The sequence below is a fragment of the Paramormyrops kingsleyae genome, chromosome 3 (genome assembly GCF_048594095.1).
Source record: "Paramormyrops kingsleyae isolate MSU_618 chromosome 3, PKINGS_0.4, whole genome shotgun sequence".
NCBI lineage: Eukaryota > Metazoa > Chordata > Actinopteri > Osteoglossiformes > Mormyridae > Paramormyrops > Paramormyrops kingsleyae.
Window position 1 is genome coordinate 4,486,077 of NC_132799.1, and position 11,653 is coordinate 4,497,729.

Consider the following 11,653-nt stretch of genomic DNA (forward strand, 5'->3'; position numbering starts at 1 on the left):
ACTGTCCTTCCTGTTCAAAAATAAGGCAAAAATATAAAACGCAAAATGTTAAAAATGTTATATACAAACTATTTAAAATGTGAACAGCTTGCTTTTGCATGGGGTATCCCTAAGAGATCATCTTTAAAAAAAAAAGATATATTTGCTATATTTGCTTTAAATATTTGTCCTATTTAAATTATTATTCTTTGCTTTTTTATCTATGTATAAATATTATTTTGAGTCAACTGCTTACAACTGCTTATTTGGAACACTAAAAATATGGCATAAATATTGCGATTGTATGAGATTTTCATGATAAGATAATCGTCTCAGGAAATATCACAACTTCACGGTATCATAGTATACGGAATTTCAAAATTATAACAATAACAACAACAATAATAATAATAATAAGAATAATGCATTGCATTAATGCTGACATGGAATACTATTAATTATTATTATTATGGTTGTTGTTGTTATAATTATTAATATTATTATTATCATCATCAGTTACGATGATCCGTAAAGGAATGAAAACAAGGGTTATTTTGGATGAACAAATGCTTTAATATAGCTGAAACTTGAAACATTTTTGAAATGGTACGTGTAAAAAGTGTCACTTCTTAAAATAAATAAATGAGAAAGCCGAACATCTTCCATTTGGACAAGAGAAATTAAGAGGAAATAAGAAGCCTGGTATTTAGAAAAAGTTCACTCTCTTTAAATAATAATCAATAAAACACAAAATATACATGATTAATCTAATAAAATGTCAATATTTCTTAACTAGCTAAACATACAGCTATAATCCATAAAACATATCACTATCAAGCTAAATATAGATTCATATAATGAAAATGTCAGTTATTCTATCAAGATAAATGTAAACTATTTTTGAATAATAATTTTTTAAGACTTTTTAAAAAACATTCCTAAACATGTTTTTTGATGTAAAAGCTTGCTGACACTTGTTTTCTGATTCCACTGATTTGGAGGTATTATATATAATTATTATATATTACATAATAATATTTCTTATTATTATTATATATAAAATCACTGTATTGCACAATTTTTCCTAGGATTACTTTACCCTTTACCTGAGAAGCAGCACTCACTCATGGAATCCTTATCGCCCGGCCACTTCCCAGCATCAGCTAATCACCACGCCCTCAAGCACACGCCGGCGGCATCAGGAACAGCGCGGCACTGACACTGCGCAGGACTTCCCCGAGACGGCCGGTTTATTTCCGCAGAATCGTTGGCATCGAGCATATGAGCAGGGAGGCGATCGATGGGCATGAGGCATGATGATAATTTTTAAAGTGGGTTTATAAGATGGATTGCAGATGCTTGTGGTATTATACCAACGGAATGAAATTATCAGAGAACACTTGGAGATCTGGGGGGTGCGTGTATGGAAGGTGGGGGTGGGAGGGGGGCCAGCCTGGGAGGGTGTGTTAGTGGTCTGAAATGTTATTACACATGTGCATTAAACTTGCTCTGTCCATTCCTCATTCTGCTGTCACTATACATCAGTGAGCTGTTTTGTTTTGACAGTAACTGTCATGCTCAGCCCCCTTTACACCAGACCTAAATGTCTTCACCGTCAGCTTTTTGCACTTCCAGCACCAGCCTCCCTCTCCCACCAAAACGGAAGCTTCACATTTGTTTGTCCACAAGCCGTATTGTCAGAACTACCACTGTCTGCCCAGATCAGACTCCGGACCATTCCGGAGTCTCCGTGTCATGCGATTTGGTGATCCAGTTCAGAAAGCCGTCCCACAGTGATGCTTTCTCTGTCAATAAACAACCATCAGACCCCCCCTGCATCCCCATTTGGTGGCCATGCCTCAACTATTTAAGACCATATCACACCCAGTGTTGTGAAAAATTTGGGTGCTGCTATATTTTGTGGTGGTGCACCTAAATGCAAAAGTTAGCCTTGAACCCTGACACCAGCAAAATGATTTCTCCCCTAAGACTCTTCCTGTAGACTCTATTTCCCTAGAATCCTCTCTACCCTTAACTACAGCCACTGGAAATTTAAAAAATGCAAGTGGTGCCTCTTGGATATTAGAGAATAAACGGCAAGCTCACAGCAGGCTGGAGAAAACTGCTGCACCTACCTGCAATTGCATCACCACGTAGTTGAACTTCTCATTTCGTCCACAGCCGATGAACTTACACACATGATTTTTTCCTTTAAAGAAAAAAAAATAATTAGGCACAAATGAGGCAGAAAGAAGAGTCTGGATCCAATCCTCCACCAACCTATCCACTAAGAGACTGGTCCAGGCCATATCCCTGCCCAACTACCATGAGAGACTTACACGTTCACTAGTACACAGCGCTGTCGAGGCACGTGGAAACGCTCGGATGAAGGACACCAGAGCAAATGAGGCAGCAGGGGTATGTGTGCAGATAACCATCACCATCATCATCAACCTTTAAAGTGCCCGTAGCTATCACATGTCCATAGGGGGCCACTCCGAAACCCTGTCATCCAGCTGACTCAGGTACTATAACTCGAGGCCCGCATCTCTAAAACAGCACATCTTTCCATCAATGGTCCCCCTACTATGCTTTTCCAGTTTTTCCTTTATTTTATTGTGTTGTATAACTTGTTGTGCATGTTAACAGTCTGCATAGTCTCAAGGCCCAAAGTACTCGCCAGCTCTCACCACAGAAACCACTCTTCCCTAATCTGCCTGAAATGCGTCGTCGGAATTCCAGCCCTCAGGTCTGTGACATGGTGAGGTCACCACGTAACACAATCCTTATTGCCCGCCTACCTGCAAAAATCCATCTGCCGATTGCAAGGCAGGGCTGGAATGTGCAGGGCAAGCTGACCAATCAGAGCACACTTTTACACAGCACAAGGTTTTTACAGTCGCACTGTGTTACAGTACTCTAAGACTTCAAATTAGCATTTATCACTAATAAACAGCCTGCGAGCTCAACTTTGGCATTTCATAGCCACAGGATGACAGAGGCGCCTGTCGGCATTCCCTTAGAGCAGGATGCACTGGCTTAACAGTGCTTTAGGCTTTGCGGTTCGGACTCCCATACCCTCTGCGCCTGGTAGACTGGTAATAATGCCACGGATGTGGGTTTTAGCTGTACAGGGTTTTAGAGCTTTATCTGGACAGGGAGAGCTTGGCTCTCTTTGCTCCAATATAATCAGACCAATATGTAAACCAGCAGCACTGCAGCAGGGGGACTGTATTTAAACACTGCACAGATGGAGCTCTGTTAACAGTGAGGAAGCATCAGTGCCTGCTTTGGACAAAGCGTGTCTTTCTTTTTGGCGAAAGAGCTTCCATGCCCAAAAAAGGCAGCAGGTCGCATAATGGTTAAGGACGTGGACTATGTTGTACCCTTGAAAAATGCTTGTTACTGAGTTGTTCCAGTGAAGCAACCAGCTGTATAAATGGATAAAAATTGGAAGTTACCTAGTATAAAAAAGCGACACAATACAAATCTTCGGGGAAAAATGCATATTGTCATACCGATCAGGAAGTGCTATTCATGATGAGCTACCAGACACCTTATCAGCCACCGTGGGTGGCCAAGGGTCGCATGCCTTTCACCACTGCACCAAGCTGACGGAGCACTTGGAAGATCCGTGATATCCCATGGCGACCAAATCTTTAGGGAGCGATCGATAGCACTGCTCCTCCACCTTCTGTAAATCCCTGACCATAAACGTCAAGCACTGGTTGACGAAGAGATGGCACGCTCCCTTAAAGTAACTTAAAGTTTCAACTCATGGTCCAAGAGATGGACCCAGCAGACACTGACTGTGCTCTAACTGTCTCAGTACTATACCCTTTTTATTCTGATGGCGAGTGAAGTCATTATAGTTAACAAATATCCCTGGCACTGGAATAACAGATGGTGATACGGTCAGCCTACAATGGTATTTTGTTCATTTACGCCTTTATACAAAACATTACGCAAGGAATTGGTACATTATGCTGTTACATTACAAATCATGTGACACTGACACACTGGTATACTCAAGACAAAAACACAGAATTGGCTATTATTGCCACAAAAGCAAGGAATAACACAAAACCAACTGGTTTACTGCTCTTATAAAAAAAAAAAAGGGCTGAAAGCCATTAATTTTATAAGTATTTAATGTCTTCTTATTCTCGTGGGGTATGTCGAACTCGGTCCGTGCAGCAAACATGGGCATGAACAACAAGCAAATAGCTACTCATACGGCTACATTTCAAAGTCTGGCTTAATACAGGCGAGCCGGCCAGAATTAGGGCGCCCATCACTGCAGCGCCCCCAAGCTGTTACCCCAGTGTGCTGCACTACCTTGCAGTTTCTTCAGGACGGCGACCTCCATCTTGAGAACCTGTTTGGGCTGCTGAGCCGACTCCACCTTCAGTGCCACATTCTCTTTCGTCAGCAGGTCGAGGGCCTCGTAGATCTCCCCGAACCCGCCGCCTCCAATTTTCTTCAGCTGGCCGTGACAAAAACGGGGAAAAACAAAAAAAATAAAAAGGCACCCGGGACACATGACCAGCCTTCATCTCTCAAGATTTTTATTGTATCTGTTTATTTCCTATCCTGCGCACTTGGGCTTCCTAAGAAGTTCATAACATATGCCCCTGAATCATTAGAAGAAAAATGAGTTTTGATTGTATCAATGTACATAAAATCAAATATCAGTGTACATCAGGAGCTTCACCTTGCACAAGGTAATTTTAAGTCACAAAGTGAAGACAAAGTAGCCTATACAAGTATTAAGAAACAATGAGAAGGAAATTAACTACTGTCCCGTTTTAGCAAACCATACACAGCCATTATTTGTGCCGTACTCAGAGCAGACCTCTGGGCTGCCATTTGGCCCGGTCCTCTGCACTTTTGTCAGGACAGCGAGGTGAGGCACACAGGAGCCGTTAGTGATCGTTGGGGCACAGACATGGCCAGCTCCAGCCCAGCGACTTTGGCGTTAATGCCTGCCAAGATGGCGCCGTGGTGTACACTCCCACACATATCAACATTACGACCGGTGCTGCAGCCACGGCGACCGGCAGAGGACATCCTGAACACCCTTAAAACACTTCCATCGGCGTGCCAGTGACTGATAGGCATGCCGGGTGTGGGGGCCACCAGCCATGTGAGACTGACTGTAAATGCAAAGAGCAGGTCATCCATGACTACCCACAAAAAAAAGGTTCATGAAGACCTTCAAGGGGCGGAAACTCAGACTTATTAACTGCAGCTTTGACTTCCATGACCAGAAAGAACTCGGAAGCAAAGAGCGTCTGTATGCGTGTGCATCTCTGTGGAAAATGGTTGCCCTCTGACTGTTATGTGGGTTTCCTCCGGGTATTCCGGTTTCCTTCTGCAGTCCAAAGACAAACGACCTTGGTGAACCAGTGCTTCTAAGTCATGTGCACGTGCCCCATGGTAGACTGCCATCCTGTCCAGGGTGCACCCCCCCCCCCATCGTGCCCTGTGCTTCCCAGCTCCAAGTTCACCATGACCCAGCACCGGATTAAGCAGTTACAGGAGATGGATGGATCGATCGGAAACATTTCACAGATGCGCTACCACTTTCAGGAGGTCGTACACCAATGAATAACATTTTGTGAAAGGCCAACAAATTAGTCAGTTACACCCATTTCAGGAGATGCCCACAAAACCCTTACTCACACAGTGAATTTGACTGCTTGACCACAGTTGATCATGAGACAAGTGCTACCGCTGGTCTATATCCCCAAGTCTGTGCTACCAAACATTCCCCAACGCTTCATAAGACCAGGAGCCTAAACATTCAGTAGGACCCATCAAAGAACATGAAAGGACACTTCAAGGTTGTGCTGCACTAACCTACTGCGGAGGATCATGTGTGTGAGTGAGAGAAAGATCCCAGTGCTCCTCCTTTCAGGCCTGCCACAATGTCAAGGACATTTACTGGTAAGTTTCATGGTTGTGACATGTCAGGACTTGGTCCAAACATCTTCTCTAAATATTTTTTATTATTTGAAGAACTGCACATGAAATTGACCCGTTTAAAAGAATCCGCATTAACTGTGACGAGGAAAATTGAGATTGAGAGTTTAAACTGCAACTGAATTGAAAGATTCAGAAATGTAGATTCAGCTGAAGGGACCAGCTCATTTTCAGCCAGGTCTTCTGTAGCTGCTGTGAAGCCCAGTTATAGGATGGGGGAGGGGTTGTCCATCACTCACCACTTTCCATCGGTCCTTGACCATGCAGTTGGGAGGCAGGATGTCAGCCTGCTCCCCGGCCCCGTTCATGTTTGTCTCGTCCTGGATAGCTGATGCTAGGCACTGCATCTGCCAGCTGGCGAGGACTCGGCTAGCTCCCAGCTTAAATGAGCCATTTATCTGTGGGGCGAAGGACACAGCTCAGCAACGGGGCACTGCTGGAAGGCGCACGGCGCACCCGCGCCCAGAGTGCCTCCCTCTCCGTCTTGCAAAATTACTTCATCATGTTTCTCACAGATTTTTATTCCCGGGAATAACACGTATGTCAGTCCGAGCACTTAAAGCAGCTAAATAAATAAACCTGGAAGCAAAGAAACACAACACAGCTGTGACTTTACACAAGATTTTACACTTGCGTTCACATTGATCTCTTGTTTAGGTGCACAGTTCACTCCTGATTAACTACACTTACCGTATGGCACTGTGAAAACCTGCAGAGGGATACTACTCACTACAGATCACTGGTCAAATTACACTGTAAAGCATTGTTCTCTCATATTTTATACATTACTTGTGCATCACTGAAGAAAATGAACACATCCGCTAGAGTGTTTTAGAGTGCAAGGTCTGTTTCCATTATTCACTGAGTAATGAAGCAGCACATCTGACCTTTCAGGCATTATTGACTTTAAAGCCGATATTCATACGTACACTTTTCAAGCTAAAAAACAGGGATTGGAAGGAAGTGAGGTTAGGACAGAGAGCAGACCATCTGCATGCAGCACCCAGGTTAACCATGCACAGCTGGGTTCAGACTGGTAGAGGGGGAAAGAGTTCTTATTAGGAGCCTAAACCATGCCAGTTTCCATAGCCAGCAACGCTGTTCAGCTCAGTATGCACGCTTGTTATAAAATCTGCATCAAAAATGCACCGGAGAGATGAACTGAGAGCAAAAGCAAGAGGGATAGAGAGAGAGAGAGAGAGAGAGAGCGAGAGAGAGAGTGAGTTAGCAGGAGCCTTTCCAGCAGTGCACTGCATTTCCTCATACTGCATTTCCTGCGAGTCTTTCAGCATGGCTCTGCATCCTCAGAAAATACTGGACGCCACACAGGTGTGTGATGTGCATATTTTTAAGGCAGGTTTCTGGTTTTAATCACCTAAACCCAGGGAAGGTTCACGACCACTTTCTTACCTGAACGTCTTTAAAAAGAATTCTGCTGAAAACCGGTATGATGGGTTTATTCCAAACCACCCCCCACCCCACAAAAAAAGGCACTCGGCTATGGCAGAAAGCAGTCGTGATGTGATACATGCATTAAAGCCGCCAGCTGAAATCAGAAGAGCCTGGTCAGGGATGTAATTCCAGGAGCGACAAGCTCAGAGTGCAAGAAGCTGGACGCACCAGCAAATCATACATATATGGTCATCAATTGAGTACTTTTTGCCATCGCTCAGATGGAGAGCATTTCAAAAGCATTTTACAAGATGACCTCCCTCTCCCTAATTTTAGTAAATCACTCAGCTGTAACAAAATAATAAATAACTATACAAGTAAGATTTTTTTTCCCCAACTACAAATGCTCACTCTTTAGTAAAACACAAAAGACAACTCATGGTTTTAGAAATATTCTGTTTGCACAAGCACCAAACGCAGCAAGATTCATAACCATCTGGCGACCGCATTTAATGAAGTAGTGGCACTTCAAAATATTGGAAAACATCCATAATAACTGTAATGACCAGTTTTTTCATCTGCAAGACATTATCTAAACCTGGCAAGGTTCTATAATCATATGCGCCTCTAGCGGCATGCTGTGATGTCATACATTTCATACCCTCTCAGTAAAGCAGATGGTTTCAGCCAATGAGATGAGAGCAGTGACTCTTAGGTTGTTAAGCCTACTAGTTAAAGGGGTCACTTCTCAAAAAGATCTTTTACGCAAACGTGCGAGGAGAGGAAGGTGGATAATCTTCCCAGGACAGACTCACATGAGTAATGTCAGATAAAGTGCAATCTCATGGGAAATCCTTTTGAAACAATCACAAAATTAGAGGGGAAGGCTTGGTTGCGCAAAAAGCAAAGAGTAGCTGCATTCCGATTTCCTTATTGATTAGGCAAAAAAATACATTTCCCAGAATCCTAGGAAGGATGCCACAGAAGCCATTTTGAGTGGATTTGTGTGCAAAACAGCAGCCGCATTTCCAGAAGCTCTAAGAACATGTAAACCTCTCACCATATTAAAAATTATTATTAGTCGGTTCTTAAAATCCTAGGCACTGGTTTCCCAGTTTAGTCGATTCCAAAACCCTCCTCTGTCAGCCTACAAGTCAAGAAATAGAAGAAATTTCATTGTAACTGCTGAATAGAATCAAACTGGACAGTTCATCTATATGAACTGTTTTATTCAATTACCACAAAGCATTACTTAACTAATATTGTGTCAAGTAATATTACCACAGCTTGAGGGCAAAAACTTTTTTCTGAAATGATTTGTTATTAAGAAGGATATTTTCTAAACCACAGATACTCCAATTTGTAAAATGTCAGCCCTTTGGTAATTGATCAAACTACACCACCACACAAATGTTATCTTAATCTTAGGTCAATTCTAAGAGGAGCAAAAGTGATAAACATTAATCAAGCTAGCTGTTAAATATTTAATCAACTACTTGTAATCAGTATTCAAACTCATTGGGTTTAAGGCGAAGATACAGCGAAGCTTCTTCAAGACTGTCCATTTAAAGCCCATGAGGTCCTAAGGGTGGAGATCTTAGAAAATCTCTTCTGGACTTTTAGCAAATTTCAATTGCAAATTTCAATTACAGTATTAATGTTGGCCTCAATTTCCAACATTTTTTTCCATATTGGCATGCAAGTATGGATTCCTATATTATACTGCTAAGTCCTGCATAACACTTTTAATTGCTTAAGGACACAAGAATAATTCACAGGAATGGAGTGAGGCATCATTGATTTTTTTAAGGTGAAAGACAAGACAGCATTCAGCATTTAAACACACCCCTTGCTCAGACTCCAAGCTCATATGCACAGAAGCAGGAGGCTTCTCCTGCCCGTGTGCATACAGATACTGACTGCTAAGCATACAGTATTAGTCAGTGATGGACTCTCCTCATAATACACTCAAAATAAGCATTCTGAATTTTATGATTTCCTAAACAAAAGAAATTCAGTTTAATATCCGAGTCTTAACATTTCATTTAGGAGCTTAAATTCGGGGTAGTAACAGCAACAATAATAATAATAACACACGCCATCTCATTTCCTAAAGGGTCAGATATCTAGTGAAATTACAAGAATGCAAAGTTGCTAGTGTGTTAGAAAAGGCAATGAATATAGTTCCTTAAATACATTTTGAACAGAATCGTCATCAGATCCAGAGGAATCTGCAACCATATTGCTCCATTATAACATTATTATCACCATGACGAGTTATCGCAAATTATCGTTCACAGTGTTTCGTATTAAAGTGTCCCAGTGCTCATAGTTCCCCGCCACCGAAAACAACATTAGTCGCAAGCCTGCTTTGTCCATTAGTAGGAATATATACGAAGTCAGTTTCAGATTTTAATGAATATTTCAGAAATAACATGAAAGATGCCACGGGCCAGTTAAACTAAGTTAATGGTAATAAATAAGCACAGAGATGTTACATAAGCACCGAGTATATCGCGCATCGCCACATGGGCGCTGCTCGTTTACCTGGCACACAGACTAAGGTAGACGGCCGTTCCTTTCCGTCTTCTTTTCGTAACCTTCATCTGGGACTTCGCGTTTCCAAACACTGCAGACTCTGTTTTTATTTTTTATCTTCCTTCCACGGTGAAGGACCAACGAAAGCCCGTAAACAGTGATGTCGCCCTATTCAGGCGAGCGGGGATCCGCTCCTTTAACACCCCGGAGCATCAGCGCCGCAGTTCTCCGGACACCTGGCTTTATTCACACAGGTTTCTGATGGATTTATGCGGGATTTCTGGAGGCCGGCACCGCATCTCCTCGTCTTTATTTATCCTGCAAACCCTGGAAGAAAATTTCGGTGTTCGGCAAACCCGCGCCGGCTGTAATTTAGTTAAGAAAAATGACTACAATATCCAAATTCGAATTCGTTCCTACAACCGAGCCACGCATATTCAGGGTCAATTATACTTTTAAATAAATTAGAGCGCAAGGTTCACGACGACAGAAAAGTCGAGGTGGGAGCTGGTGCATTAACAAATTTCACACAATTTTTGCCTGGTAACTATGACCGTTAGTTCAGTTTTCGCTTAACTTAGGGACGACAAATTGATAATAGGCAAATAAGTCCAAATAAAAACTGTTTAATTAATATTTCACACCAGATGATTCCGGCTCAATCCTGCTTCCCCTTTCCTCGGTTACATTTTTTGTCCGCACTGCAGTTCAGCCTCCGGATTTTCACGCGCCCAGTACTCTACATCTTTCTCGCGACAGGCGGCGCACGAGGGCATTGGTTTCCAAAGCAACTGCATCCATCTAATGAGCTGGACCCGCCCTTTACAAATGTAAACCAATGAGCAGCTCGGACATCTCAACCAACCTTCAAAATGGCTTATATGGTCAGCCATTGGGACAATTGTCAGACAATCAGTACAAAAAAAACTCTTAGGATACGCGAATATGGCACTTTGGGAAATGGCGTTCGGAACATGCACATGATTCTAATGATTTCTAAGCTCTAAAGACTACAATTCCCAACATGGGTCGAAAAAAGGGTGTCTTATAAAGCCTTCATCATGATGCATAGCTGTCAATTATTCATTATAATTATAGTAACAGTGTAACATTTATTAAGTTAAATATATAATCAGTCATTGATTCTCAACCCGCGAAAGAAATATATCATAACGTACATAGGATCTGCCGTACCCAAAACACACGCACAAGGCACAGTGTCTCCGATGGGCGTTTGCTACTAATGTTAGCTAGCTACTATACAGCAGTAACACTGACAAGGTGCCAATACACAAGCGAATGGCTAAATGCTCTTTAGCAAATGGCTAACTGAGTGCATACAGTACCATCGCCGAGGTGACAGTATTAGGAAGAGGACTGTTAAAATCCTGACCTGTTCTTTGGTCGCCGGATAAAGATTTCGGGTTTAGATGCTTTGGAGAGGCGCATTATTTCATTGCAGGGTCATTGCAGTTTTTATCTCGTTTCCTGCTGCACCATTTTCCATCCTCGTCGGTCTCCTCCTCTCCTCCTGAATCAGCATCACTCGGATATTCCCACGATGCACCGCGATCCTGCGCGACTATGGATGTTCGTTGCGTAGCAACTTGAATTAATTTAATTTTTGCACTAAACAATTCTGAATTGCTGTGTAAAGGATTTCTTTAATTCAATGGCCATTTAATAAAATAATACAATTATTTTAATGCACAACGTGTTATATTATTTTATGGTAAATTATTTGTGTTTCTACTTTTAA

At 42.2% G+C, this 11,653-nt stretch overlaps 1 protein-coding gene across 3 annotated transcripts in view; it reads right to left on the minus strand.

Annotated features, from left to right (window-relative positions):
- ttbk1b (tau tubulin kinase 1b) overlaps nt 1-11,426 on the minus strand; it is a 36,563-nt gene extending 25,137 nt beyond the window's left edge. Inside the window, exons 1-4 of one of the 3 annotated variants that reach the window (XM_023796348.2) lie at nt 11,288-11,426; nt 6,204-6,362; nt 4,318-4,465; nt 2,115-2,188 (exon numbers count right to left, since the gene is read on the minus strand). In XM_023796348.2, coding sequence (XP_023652116.1) covers nt 2,115-2,188; nt 4,318-4,465; nt 6,204-6,311 — 330 coding nt within the window. In that variant the 5' untranslated portion in view covers nt 6,312-6,362; nt 11,288-11,426. Of the gene's footprint in view, nt 1-2,114; nt 2,189-4,317; nt 4,466-6,203; nt 6,363-8,416; nt 8,519-9,903; nt 10,788-11,287 lie in introns of those variants that run through there. The other 2 variants (XM_023796349.2, XM_072709453.1) reach the window with 2 other exon arrangements.
- Nucleotides 11,427-11,653: the final 227 nt, after the last annotated feature.